The sequence below is a fragment of the Haliotis asinina genome, chromosome 10, assembly GCF_037392515.1.
Source record: "Haliotis asinina isolate JCU_RB_2024 chromosome 10, JCU_Hal_asi_v2, whole genome shotgun sequence".
In the NCBI taxonomy this organism is placed as follows: domain Eukaryota; kingdom Metazoa; phylum Mollusca; class Gastropoda; order Lepetellida; family Haliotidae; genus Haliotis; species Haliotis asinina.
The window spans coordinates 16,895,614-16,923,088 of record NC_090289.1 but is presented as its reverse complement, the minus strand read 5'-3'; the positions used below and the strand labels follow the sequence as shown (position 1 = coordinate 16,923,088).

The 27,475-nt window shown below is 39.6% G+C and overlaps 2 protein-coding genes across 2 annotated transcripts; one reads left to right on the top strand and one right to left on the bottom strand.

The window, feature by feature from the left end:
- Positions 1–6,095: 6,095 nt before the first annotated feature.
- Positions 6,096–7,256, top strand: LOC137298846 (FMRFamide peptide receptor frpr-18-like). Its single transcript, XM_067831172.1, has one exon. It carries the CDS (start codon positions 6,096–6,098, stop codon positions 7,254–7,256), a length of 1,161 nt encoding a protein of 386 aa, XP_067687273.1.
- A 1,460-nt stretch (positions 7,257–8,716) lies between these two features.
- LOC137298562 (chitinase-3-like protein 2) lies at positions 8,717–26,119 on the bottom strand. The gene is made up of 8 exons (XM_067830862.1): positions 26,062–26,119; positions 16,348–16,425; positions 15,334–15,776; positions 14,460–14,584; positions 13,884–14,007; positions 12,979–13,164; positions 11,375–11,497; positions 8,717–9,433 (listed from the first exon to the last, which is right to left on the bottom strand). Exons 1-8 carry the CDS (start codon positions 26,078–26,080, stop codon positions 8,717–8,719), a joined length of 1,815 nt encoding a protein of 604 aa, XP_067686963.1. The 5' UTR covers positions 26,081–26,119.
- Positions 26,120–27,475: the final 1,356 nt, after the last annotated feature.

The window sequence follows — 27,475 nt, the reverse complement described above, 5'->3', positions numbered from 1 at the left end:
TGTACCAAACGCTACCATGTGCCCCTCTCACATTGTCAACGATGTCTGCACATTCGTTCTTTGGCAGCAATGACGGGCCATTGCTAAACGCAACTTGGAGTTGAACAGTTGCACACAAGCACTTCAACGACCCTGCAGTTGAAGTAGTAGGTTCGATTAGTGAGTATAAGAAAAAATACGAGAGCGCGTCACATCGGAAGGCCCAGGAAATGAACTTTGGAGAACCTGCTCTGTCTTACAAAAACTACCCACGTGACAAAAACATGCTAAGTGTGTTTCACAATTTCGGTTCTAATACCACAAAGATAAAAAAGATTTGTTTCACACTTAAATGAATCTTCACTGTAACATACCTGGGATTCATCACACATTAAGAATGCAAAACCAAACTGCATCTTCTTTTAAATATCGACACAGAGCCTGCATGTCGCGGACGAGAGACAACAATTAAGGAACACCCACTCTCACCCACAGCGTATATTTTGGAAAGTTAAAGTGATATTTAATAACGCGAAGACAAGTCTTACCTTGCTCACCACCACCTGCTGGTTCCCGTGTCGCATGGATGTTAACTCACCTTGTACATACACCACGAGGGACGAAATACACACAAGGCTGACCGCCACAAACATCTCGCTTGACCGTATGCTGCACTTCACGTGGCCTTAGAGTCGTACAAGACGGTAACTTCAAGTTTCCTGATATGATCTTACTGCACGCTCAGTCCTGAAAGGTGGTCAAAGTTTGTCTTCCCAGTGATAAGAATCTTCCGCCTGGCGTTAAAGGGATAGATCTCGTGGAATGTTAAATGTGCTTGATATAAACTCTCTTATATTCAGTATTTTATCTCCTATATTCAATCTTTTCTCTCCTGCCTGTCTTCCTGTGTGTGCACCTATTCTCTCCAATATGTAGTCTTTTGCCCCTATAAACTAGTCTGTTCTCTTGTATTCAGTCATTCCCTCCTCATACAGTCACCCTCTTTTCTTCCATATTCTGCCCGTGAAGGTCCGGGGTAGAATAGACCTTCAACACCTCATGCTTGCCATAAAAGGCGACTACGCTTGTAGTAAGAGGCGACTAACGGGATCCGGAGGTCTGGTTCGCTAACCTGACACATGTCATCGGTTCCCATTTGTGCAGATCGATTGCAACGGTGCTGATCACTGTCCTGTCTGGTTGAGATCCGATTATTTACAGACCGCCACAATATAGCTGGAATATTGATGAGTGATCACTCACCCACTCTCCCTTATTCAGACTGTCCTCTCCTCTTTTCAGCAGTTCTCTCTTCCCCCATATTTAGTCTGTTCTCTCCTGTATTCAACCATTCTCTCCTCATACAGTCAGATTATCTAATTGTAGCAGGGCGTGGAGTCATCCCACAGATGACATCCTTACCTTGTCAGCTTGCTGACGGGGTTAACCTCTTTGGTCATGTGGACAAGGCGTCCGACTTCGGATCAGAGGGTCCGTCGTTCGAATCCCAGCACGGGACTCGGAAATTTTGTGGCCGCTACATAATAATAGCCCATTATGTAAGACACCAAGCGCCATTTGTGTAAAGTCGTGACATCATATGTACATGTATTGTGTTTCTAAGTAGTTCACTGTCAGTCTTACAGGTCGGTATCTTGTCATTTCTGACACATCTATGCAGCTTTGTCTTGAATGTAGTTTTACGACGCATTGAACAGTATCTTTCATTTATAAAACGTGTGAAAAACTAAACAAAAAAGAACGAGGTTTTACAAAGGTGGTGTGTCGATAAATAAAGTACCATTGCAAGAGCGAAACTGAGACTTGTCAATACATCTTGATAATCTGAAGGAATTGCAGCCACTTCGAGCTGTCTGTTCAATCTGGATTCTTGAAGCGCCAAACGAAATCGTAATTAGTGTAGTAGATTTTTTGACAATTTATTCGTTGCCATTTACGAAACTGTGAGTCGGATTGTCACAGTGTACGTGACACACAAGGATCTACCAATAGTGGAATATAATAAATCACGTCTTGAACTGCTTCTTTAAGAACAGTATTGTAGGCACAACATTGAATGGAGCACAAATCCCTACCAGAACCCTGCGCGGCTCTTTCTACATTTGTTCGCAGATGAGAAACCGACACAGACGCACTGACGTTTTACTCATAGTGTCGGCGAGATAACAAAGTGGTTAAAGCGTTCGCTCGTCACGCTGAGCATTTGGGTTCGATTCCCTGACTATATAGATGGATGGTGATAAGTTGTGACAAGCCACAAGGTCAACAAATATACATCCTACATCGACACGCCTATCAGCCACACATGCCCATGAAGGAACTTGTCTTTTCAAAAACAACAATGATTGAGTTGCTCGACCTCCATACAACACAGCTTGATGTTCACCGTAAATATACGTTTACAGGTAATCGAGAATGCGTCACGCAAGATCTTGTAAATGGCAAAAACTACAAACCTCGTTATTAGTAAAGACCAAACATTTCATGGATTTGTCGACCAGAAAGATACCGTGTTGAGGATTGTTCTGCCTATATTCTGGGACAAGCCGACACGCCTGTTAAATCAGGACCATGTAGCCTATCTAGCACACAACGATACCGTGGTCGGATCATATGCATGCCTTAACCCGCCGCACCCACACCGATTTAGCAAAATGGTTTATATCTGAAGTTGTAACACTTCTGCTATCCCACAAAGAGTACGTCATTCACTGACTTGTCTTCATGGCATGATTAGATAAAGGCAGCCGTCTTGAAAGTAGAATACAGATGTCTTTAGAATTAAACAACAGCAACAACAACAACACACAGGGACACCAACACACTGGCAAACAGACCAAGCCTAATGGTTTATTCAGGAGTAAATAAGGCAGCCGGCCCATATCACAAGTCATACAACACAATTAGTAACCAGACCAGTAGTAATGATGTACAAAGCAAAGGTTTCACACACACACACACACACACACACACGCGCGCGCGCGCACGCACGCACACGCACGCACGCACACACTCACACTCACACACATATACACACATATACATGTACACACACACTCATACACACTCACACACATATATACACACACGCAGTCACATATAAAGACACTCATTCACACAAACACACACACACAGAGAGAGAGAGAGAGAGAGAGAGAGAGAGAGAGAGAGATAGAGTTGTGTTACGGAAACGGGAACTACGAAGCACCTTCGTCAGCATTCGGCCCTTTCCGTAACCTGCAAAGGGAGTTACACGAGTACCTCTGCGAATGGACGAAACAGATACCAACAGTGGCAAACATGGGTGGTATCACATGTACAAAATACTCCAGGTCACCCATCCATATTAGTGTTTTTCATGCAATGAATTTGACAACGCCCCTCTCCAACTCTGTTATCTATTCCCTCCTGGCCCCGTCCCTCCTTCTCTCTCGTTCTGGACTGTCTCCCTTCTTTCCTCTGTCTGCAGCTTGCTTTCCTCTCTCCTTTCCATTCCTCTCTATCTCTGCATTCATATGTGTATATCCCAGTCAAATACTACCCCTCTACTAATAACAACTAGTTCTAATTATTTAGACCTCTTCTATAGCATGGACAAATTAAACATTAAGGACTGTGTGATAAATATATATTGTTAGACAGTTCAAAACATAAAGAAACCGAAAAGTGTTAAAAAGTACAACGTAGAATTATTAGACTTAGTTTTTTCAACAAATAATTTACGTTCTGTCCGTATACACAAACTGTAGAATATAAATCGAATTATCAGTCTTTCGAGAAAAGCTACTTTTAAACAAACCGAACCACTTCTTTAACAGTGTTAGTTAACTGGATCATTTTAATTGCTAAATCGAATGGAACAGATCCCTGTACGCCAAGCTTCAGGTGTTTGTCCACCTCAATATGCAATTACAATGACGAGTGAAAATGCAGCAACAATATAGAGTTTCTGATAAACTTGAACTTTGCCCCTGAAACACCCCTGTCCTTTGTTTCTCAAGTGTAATATACATATTTACGTTGATCCGAATCAAAACACTTGTTTTCAGCTGCAAATAATTGTTTATAATGGACAGAAACGTTTGTTTGTCTTTCATGGCCGAGTTCATCAATGTCTTTAAATCATTTGTTGAACGTTTGAACATTTCTGGCAATGTGCTGTTTGCGCGCGTTGGGGATTGTGTTTCATGAGCAATGAACAGCTTATCTAGTTCATGGTGTCTTGTTGGTTCTTGTGTGATGAACATTTACCCAAAATACTTTAAATGTACAACTTACAATGTCCCTCGGCTGAAAAAATATGAGGAAAATTAACACAGAGTTGATACACAAGATGGGATAAATATATACACAGGTATCATGCATATATTTAGTGTTGAGCACTGGTTGTGTCCCTCCCTCCCTCTCACTGCAGGCCATGGTTTACCTCACTAATATCATTAAAGGATTTCAACCATGGAAGAATGGCCTTAAATAATGTGTGGCATACTTGAACGACTGGCCAAATTCATCCAGCTTGATACATATATGTATGTAAAATGTGGGTGTGCGTACGTGCGTGCGTGCGTGCGTGCGTGCGTGCGTGACTGCTGTTTTAAAATTATGTGAAAGAGTATAACGTAAGAACTTGTAATTGTTTGTTATTGCGACGAACTACATGTTTGTATGCCTTTATATTCACTGAACTATTTTAGTGAGAGAAAACCTATTGATAGAAAATTCCTTATGATCCTTGTGGCTTCCGTAATTAAAAAGTGGGCGAAATGTGTTGCTAACGCCTATAGATGAATATCCAGATTTGCAATTACCCAGAGTTTAGACCAAAAAACTCATCATGGTTCTACATCAGATATAATTAACACGTCATTACAAATAAGTGTCTCCCCTTATATATGACTAATCAAAGTCCACATGTACACGGTGTCAAACACCGACACCAAGATACTAATGAATAACTTTTGTGTTGACTCTGATACCTCCATGTCGCGCAATGTATCGAGGTAGCCGTCATTCTGGTTTATGACGCCAGACAAGCGCACAATTAATCAGAATGTTCTATCCTACAAGTGTTAATGTGTTAGCTGTTAGCTGTAAACATCACACTTCATGATGCATAAATGTACTTCAATTTCCCTAATATCCCACGGTTCCTTTCAGTTGCTGTGCTGCCCAATACAACCACACTCCAACTTCAGGTACGTCATGTTTTAGCTCTGTATTGAAACGTTTTACCAGACTTGTTAATGACTTGAGATAGGGCCAACAGTATGTACATACTTACAGAAAATTAGCGGAACGTTTTGGAACATTGAGGAACATGCGTTCAATGTACCGACATCATTTTTAAGTAAAGTTTAGTTTTTCAGCTGACAGATCTACCGGATATATAAGTAGAGTTAAAGATGTTAAGATGCTCTTTGATCGGCTTTAACCGGAAATATCATCTAACGTTACTTTTGATAGGGTGTGTAAATCCAAACATGTGACAAAGTTGGCTGAGCGGGCTAGGCGGCTGACTTTGTGTGCTGGCGATTAGGTGTCTGACTCTGAGGGTGCGGGTTCGAATCCCGGATGGGACTCAACCCAAAAAAGTACTAGAATTTGTACTTTACTTTACATGTTGATTCGTCTTTGGTAAAATTTGCCATTGTGATCTAATTGTCAGGAATACAAAACTTACAAGTGTAACAACGAAGAAGACTGGTTTGGATATCGTTACATTATATCTAAAGTTTGGTATAGATAAAGCATTACTGGGGTACTGCTGGAATATTGCTGAGGTGTAGCAGGGGTTGAACTTGAATATAGATAGGATATAGTTGGTGTATAGTTGGGATATAGTGAAGGTCAAGATGGGATATATCTAGAGTATAGACAGGGTATAGATGCGATATAGCTGTGTATAGTTGGGATATAGCGCAGGTCAAGCTGGGGTTAAGCTAGGGTACAGACAGGGTATAACTGCGATATAGCTGGTGTATAACTGTAACGGCGATTTGGAGATTAGCGAAATTTACATGCACAATGTAAAAGCTTGTATGGTCATACTGTATAACGTCACCTATAATTATCCTTCTTTTCATACAGACCTGACCATGAATAACACAGACTTGCTTTCTAACTGGACCGAGAGCACCACAGAGGGGAACCTGGACAGAGTGATCCAATCTAAGATAGAACCTATGGTAGACAAAGCTACTAGAGACATGGTAGAGGACATAGTTTACTGCTGGTTCCTTCCAGTGCTCACAGTCCTGGGGACGACGGGAAACATCTTCAGCTGCATCGTCCTGATAATCCAGGGACTGAATGACTCAACTAACATCTTCCTCTTTGTCCTGACGCTGTCAGACACAGGCAACTTACTCACTAATGGCATCCGTAGGGTTCAATGCATCCTCGGGAAATTCGACGCTCGCCTTGGAATGAACTACTACATGGTGACTCTACCGCAGATGAAAGTGATAACTATAATCTTCAGCCGTTTGACAGGGGTCATCACAATGTTGATATCTCTAGAACGGTGTGTAGCGGTGACTAGACCAATGAAGGTTAGGATTTGGTTCACCACAAAAAGGGTGTGGATTATGATAAGTACATTAATCGTCCTGGTCGTGGCTCTGGTTTTCCCGACGTTCTTCACAATGAAACTCAACTGGACAACCCACCCAATAACCAAGGCCCCGATGGCTTACGTGTCTTTAACAGAGTTCTACACAAAGAACATTGTAGTAATGAACTGGTATTTGAGTGTCTTCCTCACCATTATGTTCAGGTTCATTCCAGTTGTATTTATTTTCACAACATCAGTCACCATCATCATTGCCCTGAAGAAATCAGCTGCCTTCCAGAAGGCTACTTCTTCGGCGAAAGATGAGAAGTTGACCAGAGTCACCAGGATGATGCTTACAATATGCATATCTTACGTCATATTCAACATCCCGGCTAGCATCCACCAGGCTTTCGTCTTTCTGTATCCGGAATACAACCTAAGAGGCTTTGAGAAAAATGTCTTTTATCTGGTCAGTGCATTTGGTCAGCTGGCCGAGGCGACAAATTCTGCTTGGAATTTCGTCCTGTACTTCGCCCTCAGTGAGAAGTTCGCAGCAACCCTGAAACGCCTACTGTGCTGCTCCTGCAAGAACCTGACCTCCGGGAAATCTTTCAAACGTAAGGCTTCTTCTTCCGGAGGTGTCACCAAAGAAACCTCGATCTCCGCGACTAAACCCTCCCAGAGTGAGAATTCCAAATTATGAACCAAACTGTAGTTGAGTATATTTGTAATTGTTTTTAGAAAGCATTCATGCTTTAGTTGAGTACTCCTGAATCTACAATCTGTTTTCTCTGTCAATTGTTTTCATAATGTGTGTTGAACAAAAATTGTATTTTTTATGTTTTAGAGAAACGATGTAAATATGTTCTTGAATAATTAAAGTGTCATAAATTGTTAAATATCTTAACATAACTGTGGGTATATTGTTTTACGAATAAAACCTTGTGGTACGTACACATTCACTTATGTATTTATTTCTTAGTAATTTATCTAACGACATGTACCAGATGTACTTTAGATGTCTGTCTTTAGATGTCTGGTATCCATGATAGCAGCAGAAGTACAAATCCAATTTGATGCATGGATGCTAAAGCCTCACTTGTAGTCGTCCTGGGAGGGTGGGGAAAAGAATTATTTCAGATGAAAATATGTAAACGTCAACGCAATAGAACAACAAGAGAAATTCTACCATATATTCACGAAAATCCGGGTTAGAACTGATCGTCAATAATCTATGCTTGTCATAAGAGACGACGAACGCTGACTTGGTTGATGCAGGTCATCTCTCGTATCACAATTTCGTAGATCGATGCTCATGGTGTTGATCACTTCATCATCTGGTCCAGATTCAATTTATTGCAGACTGCCGCCATATAGGTGACGTATTGCCGATCATACGGGGTTACGAGAAGATGTTTATGGTATGTTAACTTGAACATTGTGGATCGAAATGACGGTTTTCAAACGACATAACAGATAACCAAAGGTGGCGTTTACCTTTTTACTTCAGCTTCTGAGAATGTACCTACTAGCTACCTTTGTGGTGTGCTTCATTCGTTCACACAGACTCGCTGGCACAACCGCTACTGTGAAATTTTCTCTCTAACATCCTGAGAGACTAACGTTTACCACCTGTAAATTCGCAGTGTGTCTTTGTCTGTACAGTGTAATACTCACGTGCACAAATACGACAGAGTAGGGCCTGCCTATCCGTTTCGCGAACAGCAGTCTCATAAGTGTAAAGAGAGAATGATTCGTTACAACAATGCTCTCTCAGAAGTTTATCACTTTGATCTTTGTGTGTATGAGTTTGAATCTGCTAGAGAATAAGCCTTCTGATGTTCAGGAGGCGCGACACCATGGTCTAGCATACAGGTGTGTGTCGTCAAAAGGTTATAGAATCGAGAATTGGTCTTCGGAGACCCATGCTAGCTGTAAGAGGCCTCTAAAGGGATCGGGTGGTCAGACCCTCTGACTGATTGACACATGTCATTGTAGTCCAATTATTTAGATCAATGCTCATGATGTTGACCACTGGTTTATCTGGTCAAGACGTGATTATTTACAGACCTGAATGTGTGTGGCGTAAAACACCAAACAAACAAAATGAGACACATAATTTCTATACAAAATATTTTATTTGACAATATACGACTGTCACCTTTACCATACATATTTAAAGACAACTGTACTGAAAAATGCAAATATATACCCCATAAAATGACCAATACCAGCACTTGCCGCAGTTATCCCAGCATTGGTGTCCATGTCGCCACTAGCGGCAGCATTACCAACATCATCGACAATAGAATTACCACCTTTATCACCCTCCTTTCCTTTCCCAATGTTAGCAATATCGTTGTTGTTGCTTTCGTCATTGTCAATCTTGTTGTTGATGCCTGAATCTGTGCGTACCCATTTAGGAATGTCGTTGACGTCCCAGCTGTCAGTGGAGGTGCGCGGCTGTCGTGAAGTCGTGAGAACGTCGTTGCCACGTGTTGAAGTGGTCGCAGTACCTGGACGCCGAGACCGCTCCGTGACTGGTTGAGAAGTAGTTGTAGGTTTACTTGATATACTCCTTGCAACCGTTGTCGTTTGAGTTGTGGTGCTTGTTGTCGAAGTGGTAGTAGTAGTAGTAGGGGTAGGAGTTGTAGTCGATGTTGTGGTTGTGGTCGTTGTTGTCGTAGAAGTAGTTGTCGTTGTAGTTGTTGTGGTTTTGGGTGGTGGAACGGTGATGTCATCAAAGTATCTGGCAACGGTTTTCACTATTGAAGTTAGCAAAGGAAACTTTCCCTTCTTACAATATGTTCCTTTGAAGTCGTCCAAATCCAGGGACCACAGCATCACACCTCCCATGTTCTTCTGAATCATCCACTCGGTCTGAAAGGAGTACGAGCAAAGGATTTAATGAGTAAGATAGAATCAGCTCGTTAGATGTGTTTAAACTAAATTTCAGTGCCTCAGATTACTTCACAGGAGACGAACCATCTATTTTTTCCTTTTCCACATTAGTGTATCCCACGAGGGCAGTATAACTGATCGGACAAGGTTCATGAACTGGGAAACGATGACATGTGTCAACCAAGTCATAGAACCTGACCGCCCAATCCCGTTTGTGTCTCCTCTTACAAGTATGGGCTACTAAAGATCAATTCTAACTTGGATCTTCACGATCGCAGTTTTAGAGGCTATGGTGAAACCGACGGTCAACGGTGCTTGGTGATTACCATCAGTACGATGTGGGATTCAAACGCACCATTTCTGTAATGCATCACGGGTAAACCTGTCCTTTTTGGACGCAGCTGTGACCAGAGATTGTATTTTGTCAGGACAAAAACATCAAGTATGAACATATCTCCCTAATTCTGTACGTTCCCAACTTAAAAAGTCCTATCTACCAGCGATAAATTTATTGGGTGAATTGGGAAGCACTGTAAGTCTGATTCCACAACCATTTGGCGAGGCAAATCTGTAAAGAGACGTGGTACATACTTAAGACGAGACCCCTGCTGTACTGAAGCGGAGTACACAAGGCCGTGCTGACATTCGCGTCAGATCCCTGTAACTGACCAACGAGGTCACTGGCTACGGTCAAGGCCGTTATTTGTTAAAGGAAGTCAAGTGGTCACTCAGTCTGGCTCAACTTGAAGAAAGTGAACATGTCTCGACTTGAAATATAAGAAAAGTCGAGGTATACGTATATTTTGGGCCCGACTTGATCTTTCATAACGTAGTTGAGAAATAAATCTATTTATGAGGGAATTTTTTTATATCTTTTTTTCAGATATGTCAATATACTTCCATGTTTTGGACATATATAAACACCATTAGTAGCACTATAAGTAAGTTTGTAGAATCTTTTGAATAAACTCGTAGCTTATTTGATCCAAATTGATATTCAAAGCAAAGTACACATGTATGTACAGCTAAATGGGTTTTACCCTTCCAATTTGTCGTTTGAATATTTTGTCCATGTTGAATTTATGCTCAAGGACAATACGATGATGAACTCAATAAATATATCAATCATGCCAACATTATATAAACAGGGTTAAATTATCATAGGGTTCAAATGATTATTGACACTACACAACATTATTTTTTTGTAAATAATGACCAGTAGAGGTTATGAGATTCCTCATTTGCGACGTGAACTGTCTAATGTAGTTGTAAAACATATCTTTTGTGAAACGTTGTTTTATACACAGTGATACTTTATGCACTGAATGAGACCGAGCAAATTAGTTCCCATGGGAGGGTGGTTAATATCGCCTTCGTACAACACTGGGACAGGGTGTGTTGTTAAACGTCCAGTATTTACCAACAGTTTAACTCGCGGGTATTTATGACAACCTACAGTGATGTAACAGGCTGTCGATAAGCCGTCTCGTCATTTGTGAAGTCATGCGAGGTCGACCCGTGTCTCGGCACTAATACAATAATCTCCCACAATGTACCTTTGTGAAATATTTTAGTGACCGTGCCAACCGTTTGTCGGTAGTAACTCGCAAGCTCAAAAGAAACAGACAATCAAATGAATTAAATAATTTGAAATGTAATGTCTAAAAGAATACTACCATTATAACGAATCTTTCTGTATTATCACAATACGCTTGGTTACATGAACAAGTGAAAAGGCATTACAAACTAACACTAGTACTAACGTGAAAAATAGAAGTAACTGTAAAAAAGAAATAAAAATGAAACGACGAACAAATATTGTCAACTTGACTACGGCAATTATCACCACATCATGATAACATTTTTTGTAACTATGCATACACGATAGTATCAGTAAGAGAGAAGGAGGTAAACACTCGCCTTGACGGCGACACTTCTCTCGTCATCATATCCGACCCAGGTGTCGTTGTTGTAGATGTAGGGCACTTTCTGAAGGTCGTCCCAGGCGTAGCTAGCCTCTCCCTTATCGAGCATCTCACACACCTAAATTAAACACAGGGCATATTTTAGTAGCATACGAAAATTATATCCTAACCTATCACTAATCGAATTACTGCGTGGTAGCAAAATAACGAAAGAGAATAGTAATTTAACCTTCCATTGTTAAGTTTTGTTGTTGGCAAGTTTTCGCTAATTGGTTCCTGTATCCTGTTGGCACCCGTTATAACCAATCACAAACACAACATATAGCAAAGAAAAGACAACGTATTTCACTTTCTAGTAACGATGATCGATCCCAAACCCTTCGAATGGTTGGTTACCCAGGTGTCGTACCATGAAGGCTAAAGTTTATTTTTCAGATGTTCCGGGAAGTCTAATGTGTATAGTTCGGTTTTCCTGGGACAGCTAATTACGGAAGTACCGCCAAAGCTAAAGATGAGGTGCCGGGAAGCATAATCCATGTCGGAAGTAGAGAGAAGTCTTTCAAAACATAGTTATAATCTTCGCTTCTCAAAAAACTTTAAACTTAAACTTAAACTTCTTTATTCTCATAAATCACCATCGGTGGTACAAGAGCAAAGAATATACAATATTAACCAATGTACATGAATATAAAAATGCGCCATGACGATGTTTGTGTAGCAATTGACACAAGTGAGAGGTAAATGCTGATAACCATTCGCTAGGCTCAAAATTGACAGGGGACATAAGATCATTAAGTGTTGATAAAATGGCCCAGTCAAAGTCATATACGTTTAAAAGGATAATTGAATTCATCACCAATTATATTAGTCACCATCTAAACAGAAAATGCCGAGGGATTTATATATATTTCAGATAAGCCGATTCTGTCAAACACTCGTTTCATGGAGTGTAACCAAGGGTGTGCCGTAGGATGTTGTTCATAGTCATGACTTATGTATTGGTATATAACACGAGATAGTTTGATCGTCTTAGCAGATGCGAGTTTATGCCAAAAGGACAACATGTTGACAATGATTCTTATATTTAATGTGACTACCAAATTCACCATAAACCGTAAAGTTTGGGATGGAATTTCTGAGACCACAAGTTCATCAAGGTGGCACTATGTCTTAACTTCTCAAATTGTCCTAAACTTTTGAGACCCACAGAAATGTGATTTACCATAGATAAATTTAATAAAATGTATAATGAAGAATACAGGTGAAAATTTTGTTTATAACTTTATTTATATTGTTATATGTGCCAAAATCAAAGAGTGTCCACGTTAATCCTGTTTTCTTTGTAACTTTTCTGAGCCTCCGAGTGATGAGCGTCAGGTTCATTCAGCCATAACATTGCATTGGAAGTACCGCGAAGGCTATGCTCTTTGGACTGAGAAGCGTCAGGATTTTAGCCTTCCCGGCCATAAACCGTTATCCATATGATAGAAGGTGTGATTGAGTTCAATTATATGAACCACGCTACCCTCCTGTTCTGAGACAGTAATTAATGAACGAATCATTACTGTCGTAACATGGCAGCTGCACATCATACGTCACCTCATAGAACGCCAGCTGCCCCTCCATCACTCTGTAGGGGCCTGGTTTTCCCGGCCCCGACACCTCGGCTCCGACACCATTACTCGACGCGTCGGCAAGTGTATACGAGGCTCCATAGCCGGCTATTCCAACAACTATCTTCTCGGCAGGTGCTCCACGTTTGATCCACGTGTCAACGGCCCATTCCTATAATGTGTTAACAAACATGTCCTGCAGACGTAATATGGTTGATATACATAGCTAACTGAAGTACCTTGCAAATGCACTCTTTAGAGTACTCAAGTACTGAACTGGTGTTTGTTTCAATAAACAGTTCCTGATTCTATACCACTCTTCAACTAGAAAAACACCTGGTAGGCAATCAAACTGCAAACTAAGGAATGTATACTGGATCTCCGGATTTGTGTGCAGAAAGACAATCCCGAGTGAACTGAATCTGAAGACCATTACTTGATATTCTTAGCTGTGTGAAGTGACTGAAAAACACGTTCGACCTTCAAATGTGCCATACTTGCGACTTCAGTTTCGTGGAAAAAGCATTCATCATGAAACGGCAATGAAACATACATGTCATCTTTTGGAATATCGTTTTTGGACACACATCACATATTATTAGGACGTGAGAAATGTTTCAGCATCAAGTGCCAAGAAAAGAAATCTAGTTTGTCTCCATGTGTCAGGTTAACGAACCTGACCACCCGATTTCGTTAGTCGCCGCCTACGACAAGCGTTGGTTGCTGAAGACCACTTGTAACCGAATCTGCAAGGATCGCAAGTCGACGTTCACCATAAGGATGAAACTAGAGAGAATTGCTAAACGCAGAGGCATACTGGGGGCACATGGGACATGATGGAGGGGGTGGGGGGAGGGGGGCATATTTCAATTAAATCCACTACAACCGTACCACATTGAGGTCAGGCATGAACTGCCAGTCCCCTTTCCGGGAATACAGAGGAGCGTTGAAGCCGCTGATGTGATTCCAGGCACCGTGGAAGTCGTACGCCATCAGGTTGATGAAGTCAACTAGTCTGTGAAAAAGTTGTTCATCGTCACTTTTGATTTTCCCTGTGTTGAGACGTGACGATTTAATTTTCACGACTTTACCATGTATCATATATCATCACACAAACATACATACCGTATTGTCTTTGTAAAGAGGTTTCCCAAACACACGGTGTACGAATGCGGCATATTCAAACACAATAGAAATGAAGTTTCATAAAGTCGTTAATGAGAATATCATTGGGTTGATGTACAGATCAGTAGATGCTACTGGGCACAAAGTGTACATAATCCTCGCTCTGGGAGGGAAAATCATGCCGTCTCCAAAGATTATAACAAGAAGAAACCCTGAATCTATACAGTTCCAGGAATACAATTGTATACGGTTTTATGGTAGCTTTGCCGGAGCAGGACAGCGTCCGTCAGTGTGTTTCATTAGGCAAGCAGCACAGAGACAGAGGTTTAAAGCGGTACTGACCTCGAAACCTTGCTGATCTCATACCCCTGTGTTATCAGGTCTTCGCTCACTGGGGCGGCCATTGATAGGAACAATCGCTTTCTGCCAGTCGTCTCAGACTCTTCTTCGAAGACAGCTCGGAGTTCCTGGTATAAACCACAGAAACCACAGGACACTGGTGAATTCACAAATTCACATCTACAGAGACCTTGTGAATGAGTGAGTGATGTATACATTTATGATAAAAAGAGTTCTAGTATGAATATCCGCCTTCAAAGGATCATAAAATCAAGTAGAATATCTCAGATTTAGCATTTCAAATTAACATGAAAATCATATCACTGTAAAGGGCAATGCCACATTAAACGGGCGTAGATCGCTAGCAACTGGACATAATTTATTATGTCAACATCATAGCGGCCATTGGAGCTTACATAAATGAAAGAGTGTATCATTACAATCTGAGCCATGTTTATATTCCAAATCAAACCTGAATATTGGTACTTATTCCAGTGTCATTTTAGGTATGACCACTAAATTGAAAACATTCATTAAGCAATCAATATTAATTTGACATGTTATTGGTAACGTGGTAATGGTGGTGAAGGTGAGAGTCTTAAGAAAATAAATATACACGTATACATGTATGTAAGATCGTTACTGAGTGGAACGTTATTAAGATCTAATTTGAGCATCCTTAGCAACATACTTGATACTAGAGATACACATCCAATATTTCGTCAATAAATGAAATCTCTGACTTGATGGTTCCGTCCAGCACCTGTCTCACCAGAAACAGCTGCATCATAAGATATCTTTGGTGACCGATGTCGATATAAGAACCACAAACAGCTGCGATAATCACAGAAACAATGTTCATACCATGTCAACCTACCAACAACAGCATTGTAAAATTTGTTCTAGTTTCTGGGGGATTTCCTGGATATTCCCAGTCGACGTCCAGCCCATCGAAGCCCCATAGTCTCAAGAATGCCACACAGTTATTGGCAAATTTCCGCCTCTTTTCCATCGATTCCACGACTTTGCCGAAACCTGTATTGGCCTGCAGGGAGCCTCCAACAGACAACAGTGTCACCAAGCCGGGGTGGTCTTTCTTCAAGTTGTTGAACAGTACATAACGTCCCAGTTCTCCATTTTCACCTTCGTCATCAGGCCTCGTAGGGAGAAGCTCGAGAGTTTCCGTGTTGATTTTAGCAAATGCGTATATTAGATGCGAACACAGTCTGGCATCAATGTCCTCTAGGTTGAAATGGGCTTCAGGGATAAGAAGGTCCCCCGACCAGTTTGTGAAGTAGCATACTCTCTTGAACGAGGATGCTGAAAAAAAAAAGAATCTAGTGTTATGCACATCTCACAAAACAGCACTGGGTAATAACAGCAATGCATGTTTCACTACAGACACCACAGAGCGGTTTCCTTGATTGTCTTTGTATCCAAAATACAAAGGTCTGATGCAACGAAGAACAAAGAACTTAAATTCAGAAGCCGAAGTAGGTGATTTTAAAATGCTACCGTTAACAGAATCATATACTGTCCACACGTTTTAATGTGGAAGAAACTCAGTGTCGATATAGGTGCATTGCGTTAGCAGAACATTAGATCTCAGCCTTTGTTTTCCTACAAACCGAGGTGAAAATAAATTCTAGGTAGCACGCAAGTATCTATCATAGAGAATTACATTTATTTTACCATACGCTTTACTATACACACCTTTTCAAATTTCTTTGTAATCAGTTTAACTTATCAAAACAAAGTAATTGTTTCATCCAGTGTGAAAGTAAAATTTCACAAATGTTGCTATGTTTCACGCAAAATAAATGTTTCTTAATTCATCAGACAGAACGTGATATCCGAGAAGTGGTAAAGTCGATTGTGTCCTTCAGCATACCTGATGCTACCCATCCCCATAGGATCGCGTATGCTATACACAGGAGTCGTCCTGGAACCAACATGGATACGACAGGCACTAAAAAAAAGAAACATGGTCATACAACTTTGTGTTTCGCACTGAAGACATCTCGCAGAAGATGCATATCTTGCAAGTATCTGTCTTCTTTAAGCGGTTAACATAGTTTTGAAAAACTATTTTACTTGTTTTACTTGTGTCATTGGAAACAAAAGTGTTTTATAAATATATATAATGTATGAAACACCACTTGCTTTGCTTGTGTCAGTAGACAAAAAACATATTTTATATAATGTATGGAACACCACTTGCTTTGCTTGTGTCAGTAGACAAAAAAATATTTTATATAATGTACGAAACACCACTTGCTTTACGTGTATCGGTGGATAAAAACATGTTTTATATAATGTATGGAATACCACTTGCTTTACTTTTGTCAGTGGACAAGAACGTGTTTTATATAATGTATGAAACACCACTTGTTTTACTTGTGTCAGTGGACAAAAACATAACTTACATAATGTATGAAACGCCATTTGTTTTACTTCAAGTTGTGTCAGTAGATAAAAACGTGTTTTATATAATGTAGGAAACATCACTTGCTTTACATGTGCCAGTGGACAAAAACGTGTTTTAAGTAATGTGCGAAACGCCACTTGCTTTGCTTGTGTCAGTGGACAAAAACATAATTTATATAATGTATGGAACACCACTTGCTTTACTTTTGTCAGTGGACAAGAACGTGTTTAACACCACTTTGCTTTACGTGTGAGAAACCAAGACGAAGGTTAGGTTATAGTCTGAAATCAGTAATTTAACAGATTAAGTTGTACAAAAACACACAGAGGCTTAATATTGTTCTATCACATATCACAACCCTCCATTGTTATATCCTTGTAAGCTAAATTGGTCTCGTGGCTACATGGCTGGGATGATGCCGATACGGAGTGAGACTCGGCTCAACTGTATGCTATGCCAAACGTGTCTTTTTAAACTGTTAAGCGTATTCGTATACACCATTTTTATGCTTGAAATGAATGCATCCTTAACCCATGTACTTGTTAATTCGTCGTCAGTTTTGTTCTACTTAGCTTCACTCCTTGCTTTTCGAGAACAGAATGCATTTCCCACAAAACTTTTTAACACTACGGCATTCTCTCTCTTAGTGATATTTCTTTTTATTTCAAAATACCAAATAATAAATAACACGCATTTTTTGTAAAAAGTGGGCAATGTTTTCGTTTGGCATATAGCCAGGGACACCGAGCAATTGGTGAAACATGACAACTATCTGTTCATTAACAAGTAAAGCATTAAAGCAAAGACATTACTGTTGACAAGGGACTATCAGCGGAATGACAGTCAAACACTGCCCTTGTTGATGTTAGCAAAGAACCCACTTTGGTGTTCTGCTTGATCCTGTCTATAATTGATTGTACATTAGCACAGGTGTTTACATATGATGTTCCTAGCTGTCTCTCGCAGCGACGAAAGCTCTTCAAGATCCATGTTTTACTTCTTAGCTGAACAAGCTAGAAGAGTCCCTAATATTCAGACTTATGCTCTGATATTTGTAATACGCAAGAGAAATGGAATTAGCGTCGCTGACCCTGCCAATACTAACACTTTAGATTCTGTAAAAGAGGTAAAAGGTGCAGCTCTGTCATTTTAAGGATCGCACATTATAATATTCCAATCATGCAAGTATCATATGGGGTCACCATCATTGCCATACATTGAAGGGGTGGCTCTTAAATCAAGATTACAATCTGAAACAACGTATTGGAGACATGTCCATAGCAAACGCCAGTTGAAACTCAAAGAGCGTCACGTTAACACATGCATTCAGACATGCACACATACCAAAGAGTGTCACGTTAACACATGCATTCAGACATGCACACACACCAAAGAGTGTCACGTTAACACATGCATTCAGACATGCACACACACCAAAGAGTGTCACGTTAACACATGCATTCAGACATGCACACACACCAAAGAGTGTCACGTTAACACATGCATTCAGACATGCACACACACCAAAGAGTGTCACGTTAACACATGCATTCAGACATGCACACAGACCGAAGAATGTCACGTTAACACATGCATTCAGACATGCACACAGACCAAAGAGTGTCGCGTTAACACATGCATTCAGACATGCACACAAACCAAAGAGTAGGATACAATGATGGGGAAGAAGTGTGACTCCCTGGCAACAACCGTTACCCCGCAGGAATAAAACAGAGACTCCAGAGATTGTTTGACAAACTAACTTCAGAAGGCGTTCGGAACGAGGGGTACCGCCAAAACACGTGCCTTCAAAATAAGTCATTGCATTAAAACTAACGAACAAATTAGAAAGCAGCGGAAGATGTGACCACTGTTACAAATAGCGACGAACAAATTACATCTAGTATGTTAAAATCAGTGCGAAATTAGTTGGTCATTCTACGAGAAAGGTTCTGCACTTGCAAAGCCATAACGTGCCGCGAAGTAACATACAGCAACCAATACTTCTAATATGCATATGAGACAAAGTTAAAGTTAAAGTAAGCCGTGTTTAATGTAAGATATTGTGTAGACAAACAATTTCCCGATGTGCACTTTGTGTATACACACATACAAACAGACAGAGCCAAAACATGTTCAAACGGTAAAGACAATAATCTTGATAACGTCAACATTTGAAACAACATGTACATCGATGTTATGCAGTATACTATTTTACCTGCTGACTGTGAAGCCCTGCATGTATTTAAGATGACAGTGTTCGCTTTAGGTTTTGTGCGAGCGCGCGCAGAGATTATTAACATGTAGTCCAAATCTTTTGCGCGTGACATTTTCATTACAGTCCAGTATCATTTCAAAATAAAAAATATCTTGTTTTGCATATGTTTCTGTTTTAAGGTACTTTCAGAAAATAAGCACATCCTAATTTAAGCGTCCAAAACACGCACGCAAATACTTTTGGCGTGTTTTTATTAATTCTTTTTGTATGAAAAACGCAGATTTCTGCGTTAACGCGAACAGTGAGATGTATGAGTATGCAGGGTCTGCCTTGATTGACACAAAACAGTGGTCTCATGATGACGGTTAAGTTTGCCTATATTTATAGTATTAATGAGTGAGTGTTTTGATGACACAGTTAAGTCCAGTTATCTCGTGGCAGCGTAAAGCGGAAGGATGGCGCGAAGCGATGCAGCTCGCAACTACTGTTGATTCAAAGAGCACGGATATAGTGTTGGCAAAGATAGCACTACGATCAGAACTACCAGGATCTTTGGGGACTTTCCCAACCCAACGCACACTCGTACAAACGTATGCAATCCTTTTCACTTGTTACTTTTCTGCATAATTTGGTAAGAGCTATCACACATGTACACACATGCACACATTGGTTTATCAATGGTTAAATCACTCAAAACTGTTGTTTTAGTAAATACAAAGTTACTATCATTTAAGTAGGACATTTAATTGAAGTCGTTTGCCTTAAAATGAAAATCGCACACATGCAAATTACATGACATACACCAATCATCTTACAAAAGCGACTACATTCCAAATATCTATGGTTGTAAGGAAGCGCAAATGGTGATGCACTTTCAAAACATTCAAAATTATTATATCAACATTGATCGAGACCGATAAATCTCCTAAATATTTTTAATCGTAAATAAAAAACCCTGAAGTTCCCCTACTTTTTTAAAGAGTATATATTCAGAGACTAAGCGTTGGTCCAATAATGGACCAATATGACCAGTTTTGACTTTCTTTAATTCTGTATCACGGAACCCTGGATCTTCACCTCATTCACACAAGGCCACACGCTTACTCGATTCAGCTCGTACACAATGTGTTTGTCAAGAAGAAAAAATACAGTTGGCATAAGTAATTAGCAACCACGCACTGGGTTCGGGTGCAGCTTACCTTTGTATTCGCTCTCCAAGCCTAATGACCAGGTAACCACCAAGCGCCGGGTATTTCTTCCTTTTTCATTCAAATGTCACTTAAACACTCACAGTCAAACTCATTAGGCCTATTTACAGACGTTGATACACCGAAAAAACATTTTGGAAGAGCACGAGGATGAATTTTATTTACTCAGACGAACAGTGGGCGTACCCGCGTAACGGGAAAATAAACCACGAACACCTCACACATCTGTAACAAGTCGACCTAACCTTCCTTCCAATGACGCCACAGCCCACGTGACGTCAACAAAGCGTGTAGATTTTTGACGCTTCACAGTTTACTCCGAGTGAATTTGTAGAGGTGATGATCTGTTTAATCTTTTGAATAATACTGGTGTTTTATTATTTTAAACATTTTGCTGTTCTTTTATCAACAGCTGTTACGTGTGTTTTTAAAGAATGTGTCCGTTTGAATTTAAGACGTCAGACTCCCGCTGTCCTTGACCCAAAGGATGTAAGATAAAAACGTTTCTCAAGTACAGGGTGAAACCATTTATTCGATCACACGGTGTGGCTATGGCAATAAATATTCCCGTACTCCTGATGATATCGACATTTGAACATATTCTGAACACGTGGCGTCATCATATACATTAAACAATCACAGAACAATGCCGATCATAATTTAGTATCAGTTTTGAAAAATAATTCTTCATTTCAGTTAGAGGACAAAATAATGAAAAACATATCATAAAACATGTATTGAATGCACAATAGTTTCAACGGGATGCCCAGGTAATGCGTAAAAACAGAGGTCTGTTTGTCAAAAGAAACCAAACTGTATCAAATTGATTCGAATGTTTTTACTACAATTAATGCAGAAATGTTATACTTGTGTAAACATAAAATTGGAACATATGGTTGACAATATTCATTTTGATTTCAAAACAAATACCTCATTACTATATCTATTACAACAATGGCAAACATCCTTCTTATGTGGACAGAATCAACATTCGTTAATATCAAATCTGATGGTTAAAGTTGTGCTATCAAAAGCTACAAACATTTAATCTTCCGGAGAAATCCGTCTTGTGTATCCTAAAACTAACAGGTGCATATATTTTGTCATCGCGCAATATCACAATAAAAAACAGTCCCCACGGTGGATAGTGTGCATGGTCAGACTCGGAACACGGAAAAGAATATACTATGGATAAAAATAGGAAAATTTCTAAATGCATCATTCAGAGTCTCAAACACTAAAGTCAGTGATGCTACATCGGTGTGATTATGAATGTTGAAAAATGTTATTCGTCTCCTATCTCAAAACAAACCCGAATCAACAATTTATAACATTTGTCAGTTCACAGAGATTTCACATTGCCCATATCGACACTGACACCACAGCTGTAACTCAGCAAACTGGAAGTTATTTTTCGTATTTTAATTCAGTTTTTAATTCCCGTTTAAGTTTCCCAATGACGGGGAAAGAAACAGGTAATCCATAAATGTTTGGTCGTGTTGTCATCCCAATTAGTGACCAGTGAACATCCCGGGAAGAATAGGTCTTCAGCAACCCATGCTTGCCATGAAAGGCGACTATCCTTGTCGTAAGAGGTGACTAGCGGGATCGGGTGGTCAGGCTCGCTGACTTGGTTGTCGCATGTCATCGGTTCCCAATTGCGCAGATCGGTGCTTATGCTGTTGATCACTAGATTGTTTAGACTCAATTATTTACACAACGCTGCCATATAGCTGGAATATTGCTGAGTGTGGCGTAAAACTCAGCTCTCTAATTTGACATTTGTCTCGACCTGCTTGGAAATTCTTCTTAGTCAGTATATCCACTAATATATAATCAGACTTAAACAGAAACCAATATGTATTACTCTGATTAACAGTCTAATTCAGTTTTTCCCCAATTGCCCCCGATGCTTTTTAAGTATCTGTTATCTGTTTGATTAAAATAAAGTAATATTTATTTTATGTATGATATTTTTGGTCTGTTTCTACCCAAACAGCTGTGTATGTAAACGTACTGTCTGGCACAATACTTCCCTAACCTTACATCTGGCATGGAAAATCAAACTATTTTTCAGAAAACAAACATAGATATCCCGCTGTCATACGCTGTACACCTCCTACTGCACGTAGACCAGGCTTCTCCCGTCAGCTGTTTTAGTCACCTGAACTGTGTAGGCTTTCACCTCAGTAGCATCAGGTTAAATACATATGCCCAGCGTTGAAATGTGTGTCTTCCACAAACTCCCGCCACACGCCTAACATGGTCTATACTTAACAAAATGGCTAGAGTCGAGTCCAAAATATCTCCTCGGAAGAAAATAGATCGACGTTATTTAGAAAGAGTTTGGGTTTGTTTGGGTTTTTAAAAAAAAAAAAAAATCCTGGCATATATTTTACTTTTAGTTTATGTTTTGACATGTTTGATTAATATTCGATCAACACAGGACTGGATACAACGTAAGTTTCCGATCTATTTTTCAGGTGTAATTTTGTGTAATCTAAACGATCTACAGAAAGAACCATAACATTGAACATGCATTAAAAGTATTGTGTGTACGTAACTTCATGACTTGTACACTTTTAGATTAATATAGATCACTCTATTCCGCGAGAGGCCTGCACTGGCTTTAAAGACTCGCTTGGCATCAGTATCTCAGATGTCTGTTTACATATCAGTTTGGTGAGAAGACCACAGCCTCAGCTGAATGTGCATGCGACACTAAGTGGGTTATCTGCATCGGTACTGAATGAAATTTAGGGGGAATGGCATTTCACATTTTTTTCTAAATGCATGACTTAAGAGATACACTGTGGTTTCAAATGCAGGACCACGCGGCTAGCATGTACATACGAGACGCCACGGTGGCTGACTCCTCAATGTGTTGAACTTCAAGCATCCCTTTCTTGAGAACGCCGAAGTATGTCGCGTGTTCCCAACATATTACCACGTGTGACAAGCTAATTCTTTAGGATTAAAATATGCATTTAATAGGATTTCACTGAAGAAATAGAACAATATTTGCATTTCTTAAAACATTTCCAACTTACAGCTGAACTCTTACATAACCGCAATCACAGGACCTAAAACGAATAAGTTAAGCCATTTCGGTGGTGAGCATATCTTCTGTATTGTGAAACTGGGAAAGTGTATATAATATCTTGTTGTATGTTTTATATTTCCACGCAAACAAATAATAACATATTGTATTTCTCTGTTGATGTTGATAGAACAGTAAATAAAAAAACTCCGAATTTTCTTTAGGTATGACAGGTACTTACATGTGGCTCACGGTCATCAAATAATGTATTCAAAGAAAGAGAGGTCTGAGCTGAATTAGACATAGCACAGAAATAATGACGTTTTGCAACTAGTTGGACTACCACGAGCACCTGCTTTCGAAAAACTACAAAAATCGACGAGCCTATGGGTGCCAGTTTGAAACAACGAACACAGTCACCAAGACAATGATGACTATTTTAACAGTGACCAGTTAGTGACCTTTTGTCTTTTCAACGAGTGACACCAACACAGATGTGCCTGGAAAAGCCTCGCACCAGCCTAACCGATCACAAGACAAGCCAACAACATCTAATTGACACCAGCCTGGCAACTGTGACGAGTCCCCTGAAAACCATGACCCATGTCTTAAAGTAGTAAATGATATTCAGGTTACATTTTGTCTAAGACACGTAATTCATCTTGGAATGTGAACAGATGATTTTAGAAAATTTACATAGCACTTGTCATTGTACAATTTTTTTGTTCAGCCATATGGAGCACATAGGCATTTTTAAAGATGTTGTATTGATTTTATTTTGTTGCCAGAGAGGTTGACAGGCAAAACTGTTAACGAGGTAGTTATGTTGTACGGAGACCCGAGATTTTGTTCACTCGTTTTCGCTCAAGAAAAATACTTAAAAGTTATTTGGTGATAAGTATCATTATGAGCCAATGTGGTTAGTTTGGATGTGAACAGATCTTCAGGATACACTATCGACATGTTCGGTGCATGATAAATATAATGATCATTTTAGAACAGTAATTAGATTATCAAACCTATTCTTGGAGACTTTAAAGGTACTGTTCCTGTAGGATGGAAAGTAAACGATATCGGAGACAAAAATATAGTTGCCATCTTCAGTAATAAAACATGTTGCGAAAATATACTGCTAGTTGGACAGTTAGTGGATAACATGCATGTAACAATATTTCTGACAATGAGGTCATTTTTAAAAGATATTATTATATATTTCACTATACCAGTTATTCAGGTATGACACAATTATTGCAATGGTCAGATATAAACTTATCTTTGAACGTCCGTGTCGTGAGTGAAATATTTGACGACACTGGGACACTACATGTATACTGTACCTGACGTAATGATTTGTACCATTGACACAAGCGTCCAGCTTATAACACAAGGATACAAACCATTACTACTGCAAGTAACTCTTTTCCACGGATGTCTGTTTTCACAATAAAATCTCTTAACTTCTTAACACTTTTGTCTGACTCTTTCCGTTTCCAAATATAAAATAATGATTTGTAATTATCTTTGTCCATTTTGTGGAGGAACGCCCCCCCCCGGGAAATGTCAGGTGCAAGTTCAGTGGCAAAAAGTAGTTTCATATATAATAACGACTATTCGTACTTGATATGGATTTTGCATTGTAATATAGTGACATCACCATGTGTGCAAGCTGATATGTTTGCAGTCTTATTGTGTTCCTCCGTAGTATGATGAGACTAATATAAATAATACATAGTCTCAAGCGAACACGTGTGTTCCTCCGTAGTATGATGAGACCAACATAAACAATATATAGTCTCAAGCGAACACGTAACTGCGTGGCAAGAAATTTACCCGATGGATCCAAAAAAGCTGCCGAAAGTCTTCTATTTGTTTCTTAAGTCCACATATAACTCCTCTGACAGTATAAACACATCCTCGTAAAATGTATGTACATGTCGTCTACAAACTAAATATTGATGGTCACTTACCTTGGGATCACTGAATAGAAATGGCGTTATGTAAACACAAATAAACGTCCATATCAGTTGTCACAGAACAAGATTTCTCCTCAGATTCTGATCATGTATGTTGAAACATGACCCATCCTATATCAACCGAAAAATAAGGATTTGCCTCTAAATTCCGTAAAGAGGAACGAAGTGAAGCTATAACCTTGGCCTAACCCTACGTCCGTTATGAGACAGATCGCTGTATTTGTCACCACGGCACGCCACTTGGGATCCCGATTGACATTGTTTGAAGCAAGATAGACTATTTGAAGTTCGTCACTTCTAACCCCAGCTGTTCGTGGCGTTTACGTAGCCCGCATGCTACCGAGGCCAGTAAATCGGCAAACAGAGATGGAAACACGCCTGGGCCTTTCAAAAAACTTAACTCTGTTGACATGACGCATTGCGCTAGAAAGTCTAAAGAATGTTTTTAATGATTTCAAACCAGTATAAAGAAAATATAAGTCTTGTGCAAACGGCAAACGCAGAATGGAAGTGTAAGGGCTTTAAACGCTCAGTGGGAATGACATTGTCTTTCGTAATAGTAGAAGAAAGGGGATTACCGAGAAGGCCGTGTACTAGTGCTTACGCCCATTGTATCAAGCTCCCGAACAGAGGCTAAATACAACGACATTTATCTAATGGAACACCATCCATTGTCAAATGGCCAGCATCACCAATTTCCCATGCCGAATAAGCTAAAAGAGCTTCTTGCAAACATACCCAGCTTAACTCTGGACATCCGCAACTCGGCACATAGCGTAACACGTTTGTCAGGTGCGTTTTTTGTCACCTCACACCTTGTTGTTTCATTTTGAGGGGGAGTGATTTTGTCAGTATATTTGCTCCCTCCTATTGACTCTGTAAACATTAATGGGGATTTGCATTGACAGCCACAACAGTTTTTGAACAACAGAAATATAAAAATAAAACAACTTGATTAATTCTGATTTCACAGTGGGTGTTCACAAACACCATTCGAACATATTTCTATCGTCGCGAAAACAAGAGATTAATTCACATAAACGAAATCTGTCTCCCGATTATCTTAACAATAATAACCTGGCGTATTTTGACGAAGAACAAACTCCTGTGACCCTTCCTTTTTGTATCAAGAGGGTCACTGCATGTACTTCAGTAACACATCGACAGCCGTTAGTTTTTTTTTAAAAAAAAATACAAAAAAAAACACACATGCTATAGCATTTGCCATAGAAGTCTTAATTAGGTCTCAAGCAAGAAACTATGCCAGGTAGTGGTTTAATGTATCTTTTGAAAACAGAATATACAGAAACACCTTTCTAAGTACCTTTACAATAGCCCTGCATGTTCACTTACCTTGTTTATCCCGAAATCGGCATAAATAATATTGCTATTTGCTCAAAATGTACATACATACATGCCTTCTATAATTGTGATGGGATAATAGGATTCCTCAAGGTAAAGCATGGTAACATGATAAACGTAATTAGCTTTTTCATAAGACAGCTGTCTCCGTCTAAAACATGCACATTAACGCAACATGAGATGGTTTAATTACCAGAAACAGCAGCTTTGTTCCTGTTCTAATAGAATAATACCTTTACATAATTTGAGGAATGAGTAAAATATTACGTTCAAAACGACGCACAATAAATTATGATGAATTTCAAAGTTTACCTTTGGTTTCAGAACATTCTTAATAAAAGTGTAGATATAATCGTACCATTGTGCATGCAGGGTTTGTTTGTCAAGTCTGTAAAACGCGTGGCGTATCATATATCATTCGTAAATTATGTCCCTGTTCCTATGGAAGTATGTTAACCCTAGAGCTTAAAACTCCCGTTGGCAGTGCAGAAATCCTGTTCTGGAACAAACATTGGTTTGAAGTCCATTGATGTGGTTTCCCATATGACTTGACCATTGGTATTAGCAGTACTCATTACTGGATGGAGAATGTTTCATCAGACAAAAGTCTGGTCAAGGATTAAACAAATAAGCCATGTAGTATTGAAATTATACAGTATGTAATCAGAATTCCATAATGGAACATTTTCGCTATTGATTCCTCATTGTTCAGAGACATATTTTACAAATGCTTGCAAATTCTTCGTCATTTAATTTTTCTGATATCGCATATACTAGTATATGTTTCGAA